Consider the following 24,313-nt stretch of genomic DNA (forward strand, 5'->3'; position numbering starts at 1 on the left):
CCAAAGTTTTACTTGTATTTTATATCCCTTTTCCATTTATTGTTTATCTTAAAAAAAAAAAAACAAACAACAACAACAGAAAAACTGCTTTAGAGTGTAACAACTTCTTGTGTTGGTAAAGTGCCTGGGACACCGATTGCTGCGGGAAACAGTATAAGTGTTCCAGGAGTTCTTTATCTTTCATCCAGACTGCAGCCTCTGTCTGACAGAAGGAATTAGTCTCAAGGAGATACAAATCTTGCTTTCTACTAAATCAAACCTAATTTTTTCAAGATTCTGAAAAGTTTCTTTAACAGACAGTGATAGAGGAACAAAAAGCTGTTTTCCAACACCTGGAGTGTCACAAGTACATTGTGGTCTTTGGTTCCAGTGTTTTCGAGAACCACTGGGAAACACAATGCCTGTAGGAACTAATCTCTAGAAAGAAATACTGTGTTAATAGGACCTTACACTTGACGACTTAAATAATGATGTCACAGAGATGAGTCTTCTGTAAGGTTCAAATACACAGGTTTGCTGTTTATTAGGACAAAATGACTGGCAGCTTCTTCTAAGGTCTTATTCTGCATGTCTGTGAAGAAAACAAGGAAATAGAAGAAAAAAAAACCAAACAGAAAACCTTTCATACCCACCTTGCAAAAATTATCTTAAACTGAATCAAACTGTACACCCATGTTGATAATTTACTTCCAGTTCTTTCATCTCCCCATCTTCTCAAGAGTGATTACACAAAATACCCTTAGTTACTAAGAGGATAAACTGTTTGACATCAAATAGTCAAGAGTTGTATTCCTAATGGATCCAGACTGAAATATTCTTCACCTAAAATAGCTCAGTAAGGTCCATTTACTAAGAAAGGTGAAACTCAGTCATGCATGACACAGTAAATGTGGTGTTTTTGTAAGAGGGTCCTACTAATCTGAAGACTGTATCATACCATTTGCATTAGGCACTGTGAACATCAGCAACTTTAGTTCATAAATAAACTCTTGAATGTTCTGAAGCTTACAGAGAGAAACCCTCTGGCCCCTCTAGACCTAATACAAGCAATCCCCTGATACATGAACAGTAACATGCAGGACATGATTGTACCCCAAGACATAGTATATTTCTGCTTTAGGAAGAATTTGCCCTAGAGAGAAATGTAAGCCTACTGATGGTTTTAAGCTGTTCCTGACAGAATGGACTTTTAATTATTGAAGTGATCAAGAATTCAGCTTCAAACCATGCTATTACTTATATTGTAGTGCCTTACATCTTAGTGTTCCCTGTCATAATTTAATGAGACCTAATGGTAGCATAAGCACAGTTTTTCAGTAGTGCAACAATTATGCAAGGAAGGTAGTTATTTACAGTTTTATTTGTAAATCCAAAAAATCCTGCTTCTATATACAAAGTGATTCCTAGATGAACCAAAACCATGAGGTGGTTTTATGCATAAATTATTATGAGAAGTGAATCAGAAGTAGCTGTCAAATTGGAAACACTGTGCAAAGTCTGTGAAATTGTCATCCAGATTTGAAACTAGCCCCTCTAAACTGTTATGTGCCTGATAAGGCTGTGTGTTCTGTCTTATTCAGGGAGAACTTTAAGTCCTGCAAACCCAGTTTTAAATTCTCGCTTCATAGGGCCTCCTATTATGAAATATCAGTTGATGATGGTCCTTGGGAAAAACAGAAGAGTTCAGGGCTTAATGTGTGTACTGGAACAGGATCAAAAGCATGGTAAGTACATGTTGCTGCTTTGATATATATATCATTTCAGATAAGCTAGATGGACCTATTTTGCTTACGTATTTTGTCTGTGCTGGGACTGTTGGGCTGGGGGTAAGTCAGTGAATATCAAATATTCTCACTGTCAACATGGTTCAAATCTGTCTCGGCATATCAGTACAGTAGAGCTCACATTACTTGTAGGTATGGAGAGAAGCACTGAAAGGGTGAGGAGCTGCAGCACTGACACAGTTTACCGTAGGTGTAATTTTGGTGAAAGATGTTGAATGCCACATGTGAAGATGAATGGTTGGGAGTGGTAAGGGAAGGAGATTCTGTTCTGACTTGCAGAGCATACTGGGATGATCTGTGAACTAGTCTTGTTGACTAAAATGGAAATGCTTAGATGATGTAGCTTAGTAAACTTATAAAAATCTAAGCTCTAAGAAGAATGGGAAAACATGTAGTTAGAAGCAGTGTTAAGTTGTCTCTGGCACATCTACTGTCCATTCTCCTTTCGAGCCTCGTTTCTTTCATATTTAATTGACAGGGCACAATCTCTTTGCCAAATTACTCTCCTTAAACAAAGATGACAGTATCTACACAGAACTGTGCTAGCTTAATCAAAGGGGTAAATTATTTTAATTTCAGCTTAAACAAGCTGCAGTACTGCATGTAAGTCTAATCAACTTAGTTTTGAGATGTGAGAGACATGTACAGTGAAAGCCTTGAAATCTATTTGTGTTCATAGTTTAAAGTTGTACAATAGGCCCTGGATTTATGTGGCAGGCTAAGATGAACTACAACAGAAGCTTTTAATGAAATTCGAAAATGAATATTCATGCTGTAACCATGGTTACTGGGTTTTACTCTTCATTGTAATTCAGAATTTTGTATTCAGTCAGCATAACTTAGTCCTGGAGCCTGCCAAGAATGAAATTGGCAGACTGCTAAGGAAACTTTCCTAGTGTTCAGTACCTTGGGAAAGTACAGTCTTAATTCAATGCTGTTCTTAAGCATTTCATTTGCTTATACACTCTGTACTGAGCAATCCCAGAACCAGGGACCAAACTCTAGGATTGCTCCTCTCCATTGCTGTGTTGCTGGACTTCTCTAAACTGAGGCCAGTTCTCAGTGGAGTGATCTTCCTTAGCCTGTGGTTTGGGGGCTCTCCTGGAATTTCAGGCCCCCTTGGACTGAGAGACATTTAAATGTCCAAGTGCTGTCTTTAGCTGCTGAAACTTGTGTAAAAGGACATCTAGTTGAGAGAGAGAAAAATTTCGAACTGTGCATTTCAGTTTCTTACCAGCATCTGATCAGGCTTGCAGGTAGGCAGTACGTGTAAGAGAAGGAGCCTTGGACAGCCACGCTCAGCAGCTCTGCAGTCTGATAGCCTTTATGTGACTTTTCCTCCAAATGTGTCAAATGCAGAAGTGTCTGATCTGACTGTCCCTTTTCTATATGCACCAGTTCCTATGAGATTCAAGCCCACACTTTAGGGTACAAACAAAGAGGCATAATATTTGTGAAGAAATGTTTGGTTTATAAATGAAAACTAACAGAGAGGATTAATTTGCAAGAGTTGGATATATGGGATAAGAACTGAATCTGTAGAACTGTCATGCTTCAGTTTTTTTAATGCAGACTTAAATCAGCAGTTACTGGGTTAAGGCAGGAGGATTACTGGTAAATAGACTACACCCCATGTATCATGCTCGTTCCTGAAGACTTCAGGTAGTGGATTTTTAAGGTTTGCAAAGCCACAGGTAGATGCCAAACCAAGAGTTAATTTAAGAATTTTTTTTGGAAGAAACTGATATCAAACTTAATCTCATTGTTTGTTTGTTTTTCCCAAGTGTTGAACATAGTTCTTTGTCTGTATGCAAAATTTTTAGGGTTTTTTTGCTTTGTTTTTCTCCCAAGTTGTACTGCTCAGCAAACAAGACTTCTACTTCTCTGTCTAGGTCCTATAATATTAACAAGGTTGCACATCAAGCTGTTGAAGAGATCCTTAAGATCGGTGAGTGAATAGTGTGGCATTATTAGCCAAGTTTATATAAACATACTCTTACCTAATTGGGGCTCTCGCTCTTGACTCAACAGCGAAAAAGCGTGGAAGTTTGGATATGCCATTGAACACGGACTTAGTGCAAAAAGGTCAGTGAAAAAGGCAAGATTTCTTTAAAGTGTCTTAACTTTCACCAGTTCATTTTGTTTGTACTCTTAATACTGAGCAATGCTTTCAGTATTCTAGCGCTCCTTCAATAAGAATATTCTTTCTTGCAAACATTATTTAGGCACATTTGGCAAAAAATTTCTTACTTGATATGAAAACACTTATTTAGGTTTCTGTATATATAGAGATCTTCACGAGAATTTCAGTTCTCCTAAGATTTGAAACACTTTATTTAATACACATATTGAAACACAACATTTAATTACCTGAAGAGGGCTGTTAAGTGTTCATCATGCAGCAGAACTGAAAGGAATATTCTGTAAAAGGAGGGGTTTTTCTGCCTGTGAAGACTATTAAACATCTGTCAAGACTCAATATTCCCTTTTGGTAGAGAAGCCACTCTTTCCTGGAGGAATGAGTGTTTCTGAGAGTAACTAATTTTCCCTGGAAAACCTAATGGCTGATTTCTCTCTTTACAGTAACAAATGATTTCAATGAGTCTCTGCTCTACAGTCCAGAGGAACCAAAGATGTTTTTCAGTGTTCGAGAACCTATTGTAAACAGGGTTTTTTCAAGTAGCCGTCAGCGTGGCTTCTCTTCAAAGTAAGTGTTGGCTGCAGCATTGAAGAGTTATTTCATTCTGTGTATGTCAAAAAGTATGAGTAATCCAGGACTTTCCCTTGAAGTGTTTCAACATCCAGTTTGTGTTTTGAGTGGCTTGAGCATTGTTCTCATAACAGCAGGAGGAAAATGTTTCCTAGTTGTGTTATGCCTATTTAATGTTTGATCCATCCACAGTCTTACAGAATAAAAGGACTTTGCTGTGCTCAGTTTTGAGTGTGTGCCATTTCCCTCACTATGAGACACAGGCACTGACAAACAGGAGTGAATTCAGGAAAGGGCCACTGAGAGAATGAGGAGGCCAGAACACACCATGTGTGTGTAAAGGAGAGACTCAAAGGGTGCTTTTGTGTGGCCTGGAGGAGGCAAGACTGAGCCAGGAGGAGCCAGTTGCTGTCTTCAGCTGCCAGAGGATGGTTACAGAGGAGACTGAGTTAAACTCTTTTCAGAGCAGAATGTGAGGCAACAGTCATGATTTTATAGGATGTAAGATTCTGATAAAAAAAGAAGAAAAAATCTTCACAGAGCGAATAGTCAGGTGATAGAACAGGTTGTCCAGAAGTTGTGCTATCACTGTCCCTGGAGAAACTCAAAACTTGACTGGGCAAGGCCCTAAGCAACCTAACCTGTCTTTGAAGTAAAGCCTGCTTTGAGTAGAAGGTTGCCCTTCCAAACTGAATTATTTGGTAATTAATCATTTTAACTTAGGGCACTTGTGCCAGTGGAGGTTTAGATTGAATATTAGGAAAATTTTCTTCACAGAAAGGGCTGTCAAGCACTGGAAATTAGTACAGTGAAGTAGCTGCCCAGTGAAGTAGTGGAATCATCTTCTCTGGAAGGGGATCATCATCCCTGGAATTATTTAAAAACCACTTAGAGCCATATTTTTAGTGGTGGGCTTGGTAGTGTTAGTTTAATGCTTGGACTCAATAATTTTGCATGTCTTTGCCAATCTAAAGATTCTATGATTTTTGTGGAGCTTGCCACAATTAAATACAAAAATGTACAACTGTTAGTTATATGTTCAGAATAACTGAACATATAAACAATAACATAAACAATTGAAAGCAATACAGTATTTCAGTATTAATTAAATATTAATTCAACCTTTTATATCAAAACAAATGTCTAAAGGAGCTCTGACCCGATGGGGACCCAAATTCTTCTCTTTTTGAGCTAGTGTTACAACAACATTGTATGACCAAGTCATAAAGGTATTCATATTTCTGGAAGATGTGTCTTCCTGAAAATCTAAGTCACTGCATAATTGTTGATTAAACAATTATGGATTGGATATCAGAACATTGTACAGACCAAGAACTCATTACTTAATAATGTTCTTGTTTTCTGTATGAAGGGATAAATTTCAATGGTTAATTTTCTTTTAAAGGTAAGTGATGACAAAGGCGGTTAGTAGCTTTATTCTATCTTGTCTGGTTCTAAGAGAGAGACCTTAAATTTTATAAGCTTAGATTTAAATTTCTTAGCTTTAAGGTAGTGTAGTCAGACTAATATTGACAGCAGTATGCTGCAATACCTATTCATGAAGTTGTCTGACAAGCATTCTGACCTTCACCTTTTGTCTTTGAAATTACTTTCCCTTTTCTCTGAATGATTCATGTAACAAAACAGACTATATTAACTGACTGTCAAGCATTGCTAGTTGAAACTGTATGTTTCACTTAACATGAAGACAATGCGTTAGAATCATAAATTAATTGAAAACTTTTCTGTGAAGATTAAAGTAGATCATGATTAAATGGGATCATCAGTAGCTTTCTTTTAAAAAAATATACCTAAACTGCAGCTTTCAACACCAAATATTAAGTTATAGGCTGTTCTCAGACTCCGGGAGCAATTATTTGAACAAGTCTTTCAGTTCTCCCTGGACTCTTTGCTACATCCACACAAAGCAGAGATAACTGGGGGCGGTTCTAGTGCTTGGTACCGTGCTAAATGGTTCTCTAAGTATGTGATTAAGCATTTACTGGCCCACGCAGAAGAAGGGCCAAAAACCAGTCTTATTGTTGAGTGCTTCTGTGAAATACTTAAATGTTTGAGCTGTTTTGTGAAAACTGAGTTGTTGGGTTTTTGCAGAGTCTGTGTCCGTTCCCGCTGTTGGGATGCCTGTATGGTTGTGGATGGAGGAACATCTTTTGAATTTAATGATGGGGCGATAGCATCGATACTGATTGACACACAGGATGCACTGTGCACTGTTCTGCTGGAAGAATGAAGGACCCTCGTGTCTTCTGCTGAAACATTTATGGATCCATAGAGGGAAACCATGGGGATATCACAATGCTGCATTATACTGGATGTTGGCTTTTTCAGATGCAAGAGCATTTAGAGGAAGCTTGAAATGCTTTTCATTCCTTTGGGTTGGGGAAACATTAGCCTGATATTTAAGCTGTTTTTGCATCTGGTGTAAAAGAAATGTATCTGAAGTGTTACCTCTAACTTCAGTGAAAATTGACATTTTAACCTGTAAGGCAAACATGAAAGAACAGCCTTTTAAACACAGGTAGTTGGGTTCAAGTATTAAGTCAGTAGCATTAAATATTCAGATGTACAGTTTTTTAGTAACAGTCTGGGACTGAAACTAAGTACCTTCATACATACACTTTTGTAGAAAAGTTGACTGTCAATCTAGCAATTTGATGCAAGGATATATAGGTTTTGGTAAACCATGATGTTGATGTAATAGAAATGGAAACACAAACCTTTTGTATGCTTTTCAAAAATTGTACAACTTTGTAGTTTCATACAATTTGTGGCAATTTTTTTTTTTGTTCTTCCAGTATTTTTTCTACTTTGTAGGCTTACATCAAAAGTAAAAGTCTGGTTTAGTACATCTTGAATGAGGTAGCTTTTACTTTTTCTGTCTGGCTAGAGAGGGACTTGAAACCCAGAGGTTTTCTTAAGCCCTTCAATGGGGATTTACAAATTATAGAAATCATGTTGAAGTAAGATAGATTCCTTCACTGAGTGGATTAACTGGCAAACAGGTGTTCAGTCACACTAGTGCATGTAGGTGGCTATCATTAAGAAAGATATTTGGCCTCATTAAGTTAAATAGTTTGAAATATTAGGTTATGAATTTCTTATAATTGAAGAAGAATGAGATATCCTGTGTACTAGGAGTTGGAGCACAAGTTAATACCTATGTCTTCCAGTTTTCTCACCATATGTTTTCACCTTCCTCAGAAAGTTCCAATCCTGTGCTGAATTCTACTGATATTTAACTGGCAACAAATGAATTTTACATGTACTCTGCTCATGTTAGGTAAGCAAGTTGATAATAGAAAAACAAAGTTCTGATTATAGAAGATGAAGTGACTTTTTTAATAATGTTTTGGAGAAACTGTAAACTGTGACTGCCTTTTAAATCTGTGCTGATAATTGCATAGAAGAGAGGGCAGAATTTGACAAAGTTAATATTCCTACAGCAGGAACTCTTCTACCACATGACTTGAAAAAAGTATATTTTGTCCTGTCTACTACAGATTAGCTTCCAAAAGTGAGTTTTCTTTAAACTGCTTTTGAACGGAGAGACTTCTGTAACAGATGTTCTCAGGTCTAATGGAAGTGTTCTCCATTGTGGCCAATCAGTATATTTGCTGCCACTTGCAAAACGTGAACTGCTCTTTACAGGTGGAGGAAGTAGATAAAGGATTTTTTCTTCTATGACTTGAGTGAACACAAAATGAAAACATACTTTAGAGAAAATTCATTTGACCATTCAGTTCTAGGAAAATGTGATACTGATGGAGATTTCTGAATAAGCTATCACTGTTTGTGTACATTTTACCTTTTAAGTGTATTGCAAAGTGAGTTATTTACACTGTCTGGCTATCATGATTGCACAGCCAGAAGGGAAAAAAAAGTAGCCAAATAAGTTTTCAAAACTTGGTAAGTTCAGGAGCTATCAGAATAAAGTCTTTAATGTCTAAAAAAAATCTGCAAAACTTGTCTAAAGGTAAAGATGCAAAAGACTAATCTTTCTAAGGTTGTGTGCACACAAACTAGGGCGTTTTAGCTGTCACTCCATCAGTAACCAGTTAAGGATGGTTTATGTGCCTCTACCTAGTACACCAGTCAATATTCTGTTAAACCCCCAAACCCACCAATGCCATTAATGCTAATTTATTACTTCCTAGGACTTTGCCACTGTTAGATCAGATTTAGGTATTGAACACCTGCATAGACAAATTATGTCAGAAATGTCATCCTCTGCTTATTTAGGTATTTGTGTGCTGTAATGTTTTAATGGAGACTGATTAGTCTGATCAGTAAGCATACCTCTTAAACATGCCTGCCATTCCTTATTATGAATGTCAAGACTAAAAGACAATGTTTTCAGGCCTGACAGATCCAAATTATGATCTGGTTTAGGACTTAGTAAGTTTTCACAAATTCCTAACTTAGTGAAATGGAAGCCTGACTTACTCACGAGTGGCCTCTACTGGTTTTGTCTATAATTTAATTGCACTTCTGTTGAAGCATTTACTGGTGAATGCTTAAGTTAATTAGGATGATTCAGAAATTTATAATAAATGAGAAGCAGCTACCTTTTTTATTGAAGAACTGTAGAATACTTTTTAAGGATCCTTTATTGCAAGGGATTACAGTACAATTTACCTGGTAGACAGTATTCCATGACAGGACAGAGTATTGGTTTAACACTGATTTAATCTGCATGGACTGGCGGTGATCTTTGCACCTCTTCTACCTGCTGAGTCAAATCCATGGTCTTTTCATTTAGTGCCAGTCCACATGGTGTTCTGTTAAACTAGACCTGTCATTCTTTGCCTTTTTTTTTTCTCCTCTCCACGTGGTGTTTATACATTATGTAATAAAAATGAAAAGGTTAATTGATAAATGAAGCTCTCCTGTGCCTTATTTCGACTTTCAAAAGTGTTTCATGCACTCAGCTTCTTCTGTTATTGTTCAGGTTCCTTTAGTGGTTTGTAAGCCTTCATGCTTTTAGGTATAATGCAGAGACTATGTAGCAGTTTTTGGTATGAATTGCACAGAGTGAGAAAATAAATTAATAAGAGGTCAGTGGTGCACCTTAACCCCAGGGACTTTCACTGTGTGTCTGCTACAGCTGCCACCGTAACCAACAGATGGGTGATAGTCCAACACTGAACCTGGTAGTTGAAAGTAGTTCAGGACTATTCCATCTAGCTAAACCCATACTCCTGTCCCAGTTCTGTAGATGGTTTTAAAGCACAGTCTAGTAAATGCTAAATGTATTCATGATAACACCCTGTCCTCTAAACCACCAGTTTACACATTGGTTGGGTAAATTCCCCTCTTTGTAACCCTTTACACAAAGTTGGGGGGAAATTAGGGAAAGCATTCTCCCATTAATCAGTCATTTTGTACAACGTAGCAATTTCTTAGATCTTTATTAAATGCAACAGAAGGTGCATGGAGTTACATTGTGCACAGGGAGAAGTATTTATGGTAGTGCTAAGCTGCATAAATTTACTTTTTTCCTTGAAGTAATTTAAGGCTTAAAACTAAGGCAGCAAATGGTGAAGCAGTAGAATATCCAAATCCCCTTACTTCTCCAGTTTTCACAAGGTATGTTGCCCATTAACATCTTTGTAAAGAATCAACTGTTACTTACACTGTTAAACTGAATAAAAACCAAAACAAAACAGATTAGCATGATAATGTGTTTTATTTACTGTACTCTAGGAAGTCAATTAAATAAAGCAAATTCTAGTACTCATACAATCTTCCCACAGTAAGGTGTTCTGCATCACCAGATAATTAATACCTGAATGCTTTTCTTCAGACTGCAACAGGAAAAACTGTACCTACGCAACAGCCCTGCAGTAATGCCGTAGGCTACTCTTAAACATCCATTAATAAATTCACCTGCTTGCTGACTGCATTCATGTGAAAAACAACAGCATATTTATACCCTACACAGGGTCCAAGTTTTGTCCTAGAACTTATCAGATAGAACACCTTTCGGAACATTCTAGCCTGAAGCACAAGGACCCTGATAATAGATGCAGATGAAAGTTTCAGTTAAAGTCATTACTTGTCCCTATCCTTTTATTTGGTTTGGTTTTTTTAAATTTTTTTGGATAGTTACTCAGCTTTTTCTATGACTTTAAAAAAAAAAATCCACACTAGACAACAGTGGTTAGTGATACAGATACAAAAAGTGAAGTGCTACTACAAACATAAACTATTACAAAAGAAAATTGATGTTTCTTGCTAGCATCTCTTCCCTCCAGCATTCTTATGCTGCAGATCCATGTTTTGGTTTTTTGGTCATATCTAGAACCATTTGAGCCCTCCTCCTGCAATATTTTTACCACTATATCAGTTGCAGTTGAAAGATCTTGTTCTTTGGAGGAAATTTAATCTGAGATCAGACTCACAGAAGCTACACTAAGGTTCTGTAACATTTAATCAGAAAACCTAGCACTACCACATCAAACCAGCATGGATAACCAACATCTATTTTTACAGATGCTAATTCTGAATGGGCTTCTCAGACTGTATTTTGCTAGCAGCGCACAATACTGAATACAAAAGTATCATTTGTGGCCTGCTAAGTAAAAACTTTACTGTAGCTCCTTTATGCTGCCTCCTAACTTGTACAGTATTGAGCTCTCTTAGCTGCTTTAGTGTAGACATCCCCAAGTTACTGTTTTCAAGTTTGATTAATTCAGTCTCAGTCCTCTGTTATACTCAGAGCTTCTCATCTTACTGTGCATTTTGTTCAATTAAGTAGTTGAATAGGTTTAATATCTTATTCACTTTGAGCTCTGCAAATTCCTTAATAAACATTATTAAGATACCTAGCACCTCTGCAAGCTGTTCCAGGAGTTAAGGAACGGCTTGCAAAGGTTAACTAAGAGGAATTAACTCTTCCAGGAGTTAACTGGAAGTTTTTCAAAGATCCCCTGTATAAAGAAAAAAAAAAACCTGAAAAATTCTACAATTGCTCACAGATCATCAGATCTCTAAAGGCTTGAAGTACAAACAATGCTAAAAAATACTATGAAACATCATTAAGGTGTAAGACCAAATTAGAATGCTTTTTACAATAACAGTACTATGATTAAAGGTGCTCCAGCACTTTGTTTCTTAAGGAGCTTCAATGCACAGTGTGTCCACTGCATCCAGTGCACTGTACATATCATAAGAAATTAGGATTTCTCAGTGTCAGTCTGCATTTGATTCCCCAAATCTCATGGTCCTTTTTGCTGCCAACAGTTGGCCTTGCAATGGGTGTAAAGTGTGAACGATTGATCTTCACTGCAGGCAGTGCCTCCTCTAGGAGCTGCAGGGAGCTGTCAGTCACTATCCCAAACACCTGAAGAGTCTTCAACGTTTGAATTTCACCAAGTTCTCTAGAAAAATATGAAATCAATCATGAAACTAAAAACATTTTTTTTTTTTCAGTCTGTACCCAAGCTAGAGAACTCCATTTCTGCTAATTTTTACAAGAGGGTAACTACTTAAACACATTTAATTGAAACTGGTTCTCTGTCCTGATACTTCATGAAACTGGATGAATATATTATTTTTTGCTGATCTCTCTCTCACAGATTGAAAACCAACTGGTTCTTCCCCTTTCATTTCCCTGGACTTAACAATTTAGAACAAGTGGAAGAAATTGCCCCAGATGAAGTTTCAGGGTATGGTTCAGAGGAAACAAGCCCCTAGGTACTATCAATTTCCAATTTGTGGCAATGTTTTGGTGAGTATCCATCCCTGGCTTGATTGTTTTACATTTTCCCTATCATTATATGAACTGTGTATCTTACTGGACAAAGTCAAAAGGCTCAGGCACATACTGCTACAGGAAAGGTTCTTCAGATGCATATTTTTTAATAGTCTTGTTCCACTCACAATCTTTTTTTTTCTTGTTGACCATTCTTTGGATTGACATCCTTCCTTAAAGTATTGAGATTGAAAGCTTCTATGCTAATAAAAGGCAGGAAAACCCCCACAAACAAGTAACTCTAAGTGTTTCAGCTGCAATTAATAACTAATAAAGGTGCTCACAAAAATATACAGAGGTTAGCTAGTCAACAGGTACTGTCAACTCTGCCAGCTTTTCCAAATCTTGCTGCATAGTCGGAAGTCCAGGACTGACATCAATATTGGTCACTGGCAGGACTGGAAACTCCAGTTCGGTAATGAGTAACATTGGTAGAATGCCACTAATGCATGCATGGAGCAGCCAGTTCCATGAATGCAGACTGATATCACTGAGAGATTATCTCACACACCTTTGGTTCCAGTCTGGATTCTCAAAAGGTACATGCTCTAGCAGACCTAGAGCTATAGCAGCTATCCATGCTATAGCAGCTTATTTTATCTCAGTTTTATTCACAATTCCTCACACCAGTAAGCTTTTCAAAACAGTACGTGCAATTCTAAACCTAAAATAAAGCAAGTTTAAATTAACTTACCCTCTGCATGAGTAGCAAACCAAAACTATTCAGAGATTACTTACATCAAGGCAGCAGGTGATATCTGATAACATCGACTAAGACAAAGATGTTGGAGGAACATGAGTCGCCGAAAATACTGGAAGCACTCAGGCTTTAACATCATGCTGTCACTGTACAGAAGAGCACATTAAATAAAGGCTGAGGAATAAAGCAGCAGTAAGTTTGGTATTTCCAAAATTCAGGCCAAGAAATTTAATAAACATCAACTTCTACCACTAAAGTATGTTTTTGCTCAATATAGAAGCAACCCATCTCTAGTGTATACGTGCTGTGAGGGGAGGAATTTTGATTATCACTGAAGGGCAAGTGAAGCAGAAGTTTCTCTTCACACAGATACTCTGCAGCAGAACTCCTGCCAAGAATAGATAAGTTCTTCACAGAGAGATTTCAAAATACTGTCATTGACTAGGTCAAAACCAAAATACACCCTTCTTTTTACTGTTATGTAGCCAAGTAACTAATTTATATCAGAGAAGAATTAAACTCTCTCTAGGATGCTTGGCTTATAAACTGTAGGCATCTAAATGCTTTCCTCCATTCCACCTATCAACTACCTCACTTGCTAGTTAATAAATCCTGTAGGTATATAATATTTATGATGAGATGGCAAAGAAATCTTCAAGATTAGGTCATGCCAGATAGCAAATCTTTTGTAGTTTTAGCCTAGGTAGTATTTTCTGGTTGTGCAGTGCTGTGCAATCATGTATTACTGCTAATCCCCTGAGCCATAAGGATTTAAGGACTAGCTGCACAGATCTTACCTGAGATCTAAATGGACAAGAAAAGGACATCTTTCCACCAGTGTTTTCACATCTAAAAAGAGTCACACAGAGTCAGTCCACCTTTCAGTAACAAGATGAACACGCTTTATACGGCCTACTCACTTCCATTTATGTTCATTTGTATCTTCTCTACTAGAACCCCACAACTAAAGCTCAACTTTTTGTTTAAAAGATTCGTGCTTAAGACAGCATACAGACTGCCTATCAAGATACCTTACATGGACTTCTTTTAATCCTCAGCAAAGCAGATACATTTAGTTCCATGAAGTGTCCCTAAAAGTCAGTTGCACCACCAACTCAGCAAGGGAGTAATTCAAGTGATATTTCTGTGAAATCTACCAAGACATAGCAATGGTGAGATGCTGGAAATAATTACATGTAGTGAAAAAGTAACAGAAATTTACCACACATCAAATACCCTTTCAGAGCACCAAGTTTAGGCATCCTTATTTTTACCTACAGAAAGTTCTTTCCTCATGACAAAATTATAGTTTTCCTGATTTAAACTGTAAATTCTTGAGACCTTTTCATTGTGTGCAAATAGCATTGACTCACCTGTGGCTCAGATATCACTATCACTTAAAAGCCACTGTTATTAGCAAGGTGCTAAACAACATGCAAGAAAGCTTTGGTATTTAAGAATTCATGTGCAAAAGCTAAAGAAAACAATACCTAAATGATGATGATTAATGCACTATTCAAGTCTTATGGCATATCTATTGCACTGAAACAGAGTAAAGTCACTCAGTGTTTGGCAAATAGAAGAGGTTGGCACGTTGTCTCTAGTGGTCCAGTCAACAGAAGGTTTAAATTCTTGATGTGAAGGAGATTATGTAGCATATTTGTTTGTGGGTTTGGGATTGAGATAAGATTTGCATATTTCCTCATAAGGAGAAGACATATTGAGGTCTGTGTGATGTTAAAAGAGAAATAAGAGAGGTCACCACCGACATTTCAGCTAGTGCCCCACTGTCAAATTCATTCATTGAGAAAATTAATTTCTCTTTAGCACCAAAGCAATATCAGCCCTTATCTATGCTCTTGTTAGTTTTGTTGTACCCTCTCCCCAAATCTAGATTTATCTGCATTTTCTATTACTCTCCAACTTTACACAACTATTCCTCCAAGAACCATTAGCAAGCAAATAGTTAAATACTGATTATTGAGATTATTTGCCTTTCAGTTAACTGGCATCTGTATGTCAGTCTCAAACTCAAGCAGTTACTGTGACTTTTCTCCTTTGGAAGATGCCTTCAGCAGCCACAACAGTAGAAGCCCTAAGAAAGCTCCAGGAACAGTATCTGGAAGGCCAATTCACAGCAAAATACCAAGTCCGGCTTCCAGGACTCACTTCAGAAGTAAGGGCTATACCTTTAAACTGAAGATGAAATGAGCTTTCACCTGATTCTTTTTAAATTCAGAAGAAAAATCATCTCACCCTTCTTGTCTGAGCTAGAAATATGAGTAAGATTCTGACATCAACAACTTCATGCTATACAGAGCATAAAATCAGTGTTAGTACATGATTTTTCTCTACACAGAGTGGATGCCAACCAGAAGAAAATATAAAGCCTGTTGTTTTATCCCACAATGGGATAAAGATTTCTCATGCTGCTATTTACCTGCTATTTGTAGATTCTCTCTGTATCCACTTAAATTTAATTGGGTGATTTCTGAAGTAACATGACTGACTGCTGCTTTGACATGTGTGGCTGTGAAGGCACACCAGGACAAGTTCAACTCCTCCAGCCTATTTACAAATGAACAAAGAGTTGTTAACAAGAATGAAATGCAGTTCAAGTTCTGATATTTTTCTATTACAGTTGATACTTTTAAAGGAAATACTTGTAACGCGCCTACTACCAAGTTCCTGTATTCATGAGTAGAAATTCTGCTATGACAATGATTAAGCACTAATTAATGGAGCAGGTTACCCAGCAGAGTCTGTCTTTGGATATTTTCAAGATCCAACCAGAGAAAGTCCTCATCAACCTGGCCAGTGCTAATTTTAGATCCTGATCTGGGCAAGGGGTTAGAGTGACTTCCCAAATCCAGTTCCACCTGGAATGATTCACTATCTTAGGAAGTGGAGTCTCTCTCCAAGGACTGCCACAGGGAGACACTGTCTTTTCATCAGAGTTTGTGACCTGAATCTGTTACTACTGAACAGATGGTCACATTGAAAGGAAAAAACACTATCCATCATTAGCACTGGTCAGATGACCAATTAATCCTAATTAGCATAAAATACTTTATAGTTTTATATAAACATTGGTCATGCTGTGAGCTTAACTCTCTTTATGTGCTTGATTACCTATAGTTTATCACCATGGGGCTGGATGAAGTATTGTTCTGTGTGCAGGTGGTGTAGCTGTAACCAGAGGACAAACACACAAGGAATGCACAAGTACAGCATTTAGCTGGCAATCTCTACATAAATGAAAAAACAGTTAAATTGCCACTAGCATTCCCAGGATCAGGTTTGCCATCTGCTATTCACTGTGCACTGCACAGACTGCCATCCTCTAAAGAGCTCATGATCCAAGTAACCAGACCAAGCAACAAGAAAGATTAAGGCTTTGGCTGTCCACTAACTTGCAATTTGATTAAAAAACATGCTTTTGCAGAAGGAAAGATTAAGTACGTTGTCTCGCATGTCACAGGAAGTCAGCAGAAAGATTGGGATATAAATCCCAGTCTCACTGGGGCTCAGTTCAATGACTTCCTGCCAGCAGATGGTTTAATCTCTGAAGAGCTGTAAATCTGAACACAGTGCTTCATGAACTAGAAGGTTACTGAAGGATTATTCTACCATGGAAAGGCACAGTCTTCTCTGGCATTCATGCTGTACTCTGATTGCAAAGAGAGCTCTGGGATTCCACTTTCCAGTTTCAAAACACACACTTTCACTTTGTGAGAATCACATACTGTTTTTGTTAAGAAAATCAAATTTACAGGATATGAAAGGGACATAAGTGGGGTTTATCCACCAACAAGGATGATTAAGGAAAAACTACCAAAATGCATCTTTGCTATTACAGAAGAAAATAGCTTGATGGAGAGAAACTACCTGACTATTCCACTAATATTCAACTGTTAGGCATTTAGGAAAAGAAACAAGCACATAAAAAAAAAGAAAAGGTGTTAGATACAAGTACAACTGGGAGGCCCAAGGAAAAAAATAAAAAGGATCCTTTTTCTCAGAAATAGCAGTAAGCAGGAACAGCAAAAACTGGTTTTGTCTTACGCAGAGCAGCTGCTCAACATCATCTCCAAGGCTTCTGCAGAGAACCCTGAGCACCCACAAAGGTTTAGTCGTATCAAATTGGGATTCCTAGCAATGCTCCTGGGGAGGGAAAAAAAAAAAAGTCTGATAAAATTTAAATGTTGGAACATCGCTGGCATTGCTAGGATGTGCGATTATTTTTAAGAGCTAGGATCCCAGGCACTAGTGACTCACTAAACAAGCAGTACTGCATCTTTAATCAACTCACAAACCTGAGTCACTAAGGGTCTCAACTCTGTACTTGCTAAATCAAAGCACAACATTGAAAAGGATAACTGTCTATTTAGTTGACATTCCTGACAAGTCTGCATGTTTATAAACTACCACGTTTACAAGGAAAAGATTTCTTTTCACCACCTTCTGTTGCATGCCAATACACACATACCATAGCTTATCAGAAATGACTATGCCTCAACAAAAGACAAAGCAACAATCCCATTTCTGATGTCATCCCTCTGCAAGACGGAGGTCATTCTACAACAAAACATGTCCAAATAGCATCCCCTGAACACATTTGTTTGCAAGACTAGAGCAGACATGCATTTGGCAAAACCTGGAAAAACTCAAGTGCAGTATCTACGTTTGTACATAAGGCAATAAAATTCCATCATTAATGCTTGATGAGTATGCAGTTTTCACATAGTTTTCACCTGGTATCAAAAAACAAACTATATTGATTTGTGTCTGCTTCCCCCTCTCTGGAGTGAGGAAGGCATCAGAAAGCAGGACAGCCAGAATCTCTGCCATCTGACCTATGGTCCTGGCACCTCCACAATCACCTAATGTGACTGAACAGGAGACTGACTGCACACCCAAGAGTGTCTTTTCAGTACAACCAAAAAAAACAGTTCACCTGCTTGACAGAATCTGTAATTTTCCACAACCTCAGAGTGAAGTTCAACAAAGAAGTGAGCAGTAGCGCAGAAGCACAATGAGCATCTGGTGGTAGAGCCACCCAGAGCCCTTAAAAGAGAAGAGAACCTGCATACCAAACACACAGTTCTCTTGGGAGCACAAAAATGGGAAATTAAAAGTAGTTCTGCTGTGCAGCTTGGATGTGGGAACAGCCAATGGACACAAACCCTAGAGAGATGAGCAGTTTCTCCAACCTCCTCCTACTCTGGGGAATTTTTGGAAAAAAAATGGCACCAAGACACACTTTTCTATAGGGGTGTTTCATCTTCACCTCATCTCTTGGAAGGTAGGAACAGGCAGCTCATCTAGCCTGCCAGCTTGCTCTGTTAGGTGCTTAAAACTGGCCATTTCAATAGACTTCACAAGGAACAACTCTCCACTGCATTCTTTCATTAGCCTGCACAAAACGATGGCACAAAACAGAAGGTATTTCCAGAATATTTCCAAACATGTCACTCACTTGATGATGTTGTCAGAAAGCACTAGTCCCTCCAAGCTGAGGTTCTGCAGTCTTTCACACAGACAAAGAATACTCTGGAGATCTGCAACAGACATTGTGCAGTTTGACAAATCCAGGTACTGCAGTCTGAGAAGTCTAAAAAAAAAAAAAAAAAGGTCAAGTTATTAAAATTTCATTAAAACAGGCTTCACAAATATATCCCACACACTGAAACCATACAAACTTGCACAAACTAGTTCTACTGTTGTGTTCAGCTGCACATTGAGTATATGACTAAACTCACTGGGCCTACTGCTAAGCTACCAGACAAAACTGCAGAACTCATATTCCAGGCATTCACAATTCCTCATAACACCTGAAAGTCTACCCTGCTGCAATTAAATAATTTTTTTTGGGTGTCGTGTCCCATATAAAATGCTGGAGATGGTGACAATTCTTGGTTCTACAAGAAATGAACCAAGAAACGGTTCTGCAAGTGCCTTATAAGACTCAGTACTTTCAAAAAATCACACTGGGTTGGTTTTAAATAGCTGACAGGTGAATGCAGATTCTCCTGTTCCAAAACATGTCTAACCACTGATCAGCACTTCCACAGGCCACAGACAGCACAAATACTGCTACTGGTTGCTACTACCTTAAAACCAAAACTACACAGAAAAACTGTGAATATTTGAGAGAGGGTTTCAGGATCCAGAACATGCAGAAAAGGTCTTACTCGGTTGTTTTAAACAATGGATTTCCAATACAGGCTCTTGGGCAGCGGAATACAGTAACACCTGCGGGCAGCAAGTGTCCAAGCACTCCTGGCAGCAGATTCCCACCAGTGAGATCAAGAGTCTGCCAGAGAGATTCATCGAACCTGAGGCATAGAATTTTACTTGTTAGTGAGTTCAAAAGGGTCACAACAACCACAGAAAGTTTTCAGTGTCAAAAAAAAGACTGAGAGGAGGGAAAACTATTTAATAGACTATATTAATGTTAAAATATGTGAAGCATCTTTTGATTATACATCCATATAACCCACCTATGGCATAAACTGAATTATACATGAATAAACAAGGTTACAACCGTATCATTTAACAGTCCATGGAAATGGAAGTTTCTTTAGTACTAAATTATGAGAAGTAATACTTACGAAAGACGATGCCATCTCTTGCAAATCACTGAAACTTTTAGCAAGTCCTTTAGGGGCAAATATGCAAAGATTGCCAAAAGTAATTCATCTGGAAGCGCATCCAGAGAAACACCTTTAGGGAAAGAGCAAAACGCACTCTGGTTAAAGCTGATTGATTCTTGCCTGCTGATCAGATGCCTTGTTTGGTTTGGCTGTTAAAAGCACTTCTACAACCTCTCTAGGTTATACAGACATCAGCCCACTATTTGTCCCCCTTTCAGCTCTTCAGTGTAGGAAGATATTATTACCATCTCTGCATAGTCATGCCTGGCAAATGCAAAAGTTCCCATAATATCAACTCTATACGTACTAAAGCCATGGAAAAACAATTTTACTGATAAAAATGACAATAATCATTATTCACATACTCAATTGGGAAACAAGAGCATCTTAGTTACTGCTTTTCTATTCTAAGGCTTGTGTGATCCTCTTTTATTTTTTTCCCTTCTGAAATGCCCACTCTTCCTATGCATGCAAGGGTCCCAGAAGGGAGCTCAAGGTGAGCTATGCTTTTGTGTGATACACAGAAAAAATCAGGTACTATAAACTACTCCCTAAAACAGGCATGCTATCTCCACCCCAAGAATTATCTGAAAGGATGTGGTACAATCTCAGCTTCTCACAAGTAGATATAGGGCTCCAGAAGGTGTTGAAATTCACATCAGAAATTTCTGGGTGGTGAAGCTCAGCTACAGCTGCCTATGACCCAGCACTCAGTCTTATTTAAAAACAGGGTTGTCTGAGGTCGCTCCCACCTTCCATATGATAGCCTAGTGTCTGGAGAGAGCTGCTTATTTATTTTGCATCCCATACTCACTCATACTGAAAACACATTTTGACACCAGGGAAAGTAACCCAGCATCTTATAACCCCTTCAAGTGTCCAAGGTCTTCAGGTTATAGTCCTGCTCTTTTCCCTGCCAGTCCCTTTATGGCCCAACAGCCAGTTCCTAACCCAGCAGAGAGTGCCCCGGTCCAAGCCATGGGCTGCAGCTTTTCCAGGAGTCTGCCACAGGAGATGGTGTCAAAGGCTTTGCTGAAGTCCAGGTAGACACATCCACAGCCTCCCCCTCATCCACCAGGTGGGTCACCGGATCATAAAAGGAGATCAGGTTGGTCAGATGGGACCTGTCCTTCCTAAACCCGTGCTGGCTGGGTCTGATCCCTTTTCCATCCTGTAGCTGCTGTGGGACTGCACTCAGGATGATCTGCTCCATAACCTTGCCAGCCACTGAGGTCAGGCTGACGGGCCTGCAGTTTCCTGGGTCCTCCTTGCAGCCCTTTTGTGGATTGGTGTGACATTCACCAACTTCCAATCATCTGGGACCTCCCCAGTGAGCCAGGACTGTTGGTAGATGATGGAGAGTGGCTTGGTGAGCTCTTCTGCCAGCTACCTCATCACCCTTGGTGGATCCCATCTGGTCCCATAGACTTGTGAGGATCCAAGTGGCTCAGCAGGTTGCTAAATGTTCCCTCCTGGATTAAAGGGGGGTTATTCAGCTTCCTGTCTCTGCCTACCAGTTCTGGAAGCCAGTTGTCCTGAGGACAACCTGTCTTACTGTTGAAAACTGAGGCAAAGAAGGTTTTAAATACCTCAGCCTTTTCCTTATCTTTGGTGACTATGTTCCCCCCCATGTCAAACAAAGAATGGAGGTTTTACTTGCCCCTCCTTTTGTTATTGATGTATCTGTAAAAGCATTTCTTGTTATCCCTAACAGAAGTGGCTAGATTGAGTTCAAATTGTGCCTTTGTCTCTCTATTTTCTTTCTACATGACCTAACTATATTCCTAAACTCTTCCTGAGTAGCCAGCCCTTTTTTCCACAGTCAGTAAGCTCTCTTTTTTTCCCTAAATTCCTTCAAAATCTCCCTATCCAGCCAGACCAGTCATCTTCCCCCACCGGCTTGCCTTTCACTACACTGGGACAGCCTGCTCCTGTGTGTTCAAGACTTGCTTCTTGAAGCATGTCCATCCCTCCTGGACCCCTTTGTTTTCAAGGGCTGTTTCCCAAGGTACCCTCTGAACCAGTCTTCTGAGTACGCTGAAATCTGCCCTCCAGAAGTCCAGCACAGAGGTTTTACTGATGGCCCTCCTTGCATCCCTGAGTATTGAAAACTATTATTTCATGGTCACTGTGCCCCAGATGGCCTCCAACCACTACATCTCCCACCAGCCCCTCTCTGTTTGTGAACAGGAGGTCTAGAGGGGCCCCAGCCCTGGTAGGCTCATTTACCTGCTGAAGCAGGAAATTATCCTCTATATGCTCTAGAAATCTCCCAGACTGCCTCTTCTCTGCTGTGTGGAGTTCCCAGCAGACATCTGGCAGGTTAAAATCACCTAGGAGAACAAGGGCTGACGATTTTGAGACATCCACCAGCTGCTTGTAGAATAATTCATCACCCTCATCATCCTGGTTGGGTGGTCTGTAACAGACTCCCACCAGGATGTCAGGCTGGTTGGCCTTCCCCTTGATTCCGATCCACAGGCACTCAACCTTATTGTTACTGACTTCAAGTTCTACAGTCAAGAGACTCTCTAACATATAGAGCCACCCCTCCACCTCTCCTACCCTGCCTGTCCCTTCTGAAGAGCCTGTAGCCACCCATGGCAGCACTCCAGTCACACGAGTCATCCCACCACATTTCCATGATGGTGACTACATCATAGCTTTCCTGCTGCACGATGGCTTCCAGCTCCTCTTGTTTGTTACCCATGCTGTGTGCACTGGTGTACATGCACTTCAGCTGAGCTGCTGATTTAACTTCTAACTCTGACTTTCCACCCTTAGGCTCATCTCTGGAGAGCCTGCTTTCAACCCTTTCCCCCTTCAAACTTAGTTTAAAGCCCTCCTGATCACCACAACAACTTATGGGCTAGAGTCCTTCTGCCCTTGCTAGATAGAAGCCCATCTGACTCTGGCAGACTAGGTACACAGAATTTGCCCCATGGTCGAGTAAAAACAAAACTCTGCTGGCGGCACCAATCCTTTATCAATAAGATGGGTTTTCCTACTCCTCTCCTCATTCATCCCTGCTACTGCAGGAACACCACTTGTGCTCCTGTTCCTTTTGAGGTCTCCTGGACCACAGCAGGCTGTGACCAGCATCTCCCTCTGAGGGGGGGCCTCGCAGAGCCAGCAAACTCTCAAATTTGCTATACTTGGAGGACCACTAAACGATAATGACAGATCCTGGGCTGATACATGCAGTATTTGAGGCTCAACTCTTTGCCCATTGAGAAGATGCAAAGGCTTCTGACATGAGTCCTTCACTGAACTCAAGGGGAATTTTTCACAGGTGGATACTGTATATACCTTGTATATACTGTATATACCTTGTATATACAGTATATACCTTGTATATACTCTTTCAGGTCTGTGTGCCTCTGAGAGTGAACAAACTAAAGCAAATGTACTGTGAATCTTGCTCTCTTAGATTCTCAAATACTTTAGATCTGTAAGTTATGCCTATAAGTGAGTTACTGCTGTGCCTATTGTAAATTCTGTATGAATCCTTTGTTAAATTAACTGAAGCTATCAATTAAGTGCTGTTATGTACTGTTAAACTTTTAGGCCTAAACTGTTGGTCAGTTCCGGGGCTCAAGTTTAGCCAGGGGGTCTACTCAATCTTGTGCCTCAACATAGCTATTTTTTGGGCTGACTTTTGTTTTTGAGTGATTGATTTTAGATCTTACTGCTTTTTCTCTGTGTGCTTTAACCATCTAGCAAGCAGTAGAGTGAACAATGCCCATGAACTTCGTTGTGCTTTCACTTTTATATTAAATCTGCTTTTGCTGATACCTTTGCCAGTGATTCTTCAAGCAACCTTAAAACATTCATTTGCAACAGGCCCTGCTGGGCCAAGGTGCCACCCATGTCCCACACAGAAAGAGCAGATAGACACACAGACATGCAGCACAAATCCCCAGCACACAGATAGGAGCTGTCAGGACTAGGCAGGAGAGATCCATGCTTTTCATTGGCCACAGTTCTGGAGCCAGATACACCACCCCTGTTTAAAGGCTTACATAAAACAGGGTTTATCAACCCAGGCCTGAAAGCCACCAGATCTGAAAGTGACATTCTGCTGGGTAAGAGTAAAAAAAGTAAACAATAAGGCAGTGGCAACTTGTGATGCCCACTCTCCACCTCTACTGAAGCGTGAGCAGAACCTGGACCGGGGTGATCGTACCTGGCTCTGCCTCTCGGAGCAGCCACGGCCGGCGCACAATAACAAACCCCTTCTGCCGTTTTGGAGCAGGACAGCCTGATGACACCAGCAGGTCTTGCGGCATGTTTTCGTTGCCCAGCTTGTCTTTCTTAAGGACTGACACTCCCATGCTCGACGGGAACTCCGTGGTCTTGCTGGAGTCCCAGTCCAAGCTGGTGGAAACATTAGTGCTGGAGGATAGGATCTCCTGGAGGTGTTTCCTGCAGACAGAGCAAAACCCACAGGCTCTGAGGGTACCGCCAGACCGACCGAACACACGACGGGGACGGCCGCACGGCAGCATTTCAAACTCACACGTAACCCACATCCACACGCGGGGCGATCAAAACGGGGGATCTGTGGGCGCTGGAAGCACCAGCAACAGCCATAAGCAGGCGTGTGCTCGGTCTGGCACGTTCGGGTGAGAGATCCCGCCAGGGAATGAGGGCGCCCCGCTCCCCGATGGGGCTGGCGGAGGCGGCGGG

At 39.8% G+C, this 24,313-nt stretch overlaps 2 protein-coding genes across 2 annotated transcripts in view; one reads left to right on the forward strand and one right to left on the reverse strand.

The window, feature by feature from the left end:
* The window catches only part of NADK2 (NAD kinase 2, mitochondrial), a 32,445-nt gene extending 23,054 nt beyond the window's left edge, over window positions 1-9,391 (forward strand). The window contains 5 exon segments of the mRNA XM_029961521.1: window positions 1,581-1,724; window positions 3,677-3,732; window positions 3,816-3,869; window positions 4,368-4,491; window positions 6,607-9,391. Coding sequence (XP_029817381.1) covers window positions 1,581-1,724; window positions 3,677-3,732; window positions 3,816-3,869; window positions 4,368-4,491; window positions 6,607-6,745 — 517 coding nt within the window. The 3' untranslated portion in view covers window positions 6,746-9,391.
* Window positions 9,392-10,203: 812 nt separating this feature from the next.
* On the reverse strand, window positions 10,204-24,171 carry SKP2 (S-phase kinase associated protein 2). The gene is made up of 9 exons (XM_008932112.2): window positions 23,811-24,171; window positions 19,583-19,694; window positions 19,163-19,306; window positions 18,448-18,582; window positions 17,034-17,132; window positions 15,409-15,536; window positions 13,766-13,817; window positions 13,007-13,114; window positions 10,204-11,894 (listed from the first exon to the last, which is right to left on the reverse strand). Exons 1-9 carry the CDS (start codon window positions 24,154-24,156, stop codon window positions 11,681-11,683), a joined length of 1,338 nt encoding a protein of 445 aa, XP_008930360.1. The 5' UTR covers window positions 24,157-24,171; the 3' UTR covers window positions 10,204-11,680.
* Window positions 24,172-24,313: the final 142 nt, after the last annotated feature.

This window comes from Manacus vitellinus, unplaced genomic scaffold, assembly GCF_001715985.3.
Source record: "Manacus vitellinus isolate BGI_N305 unplaced genomic scaffold, ASM171598v3 scaffold_36_pilon, whole genome shotgun sequence".
Classification (NCBI taxonomy): domain Eukaryota; kingdom Metazoa; phylum Chordata; class Aves; order Passeriformes; family Pipridae; genus Manacus; species Manacus vitellinus.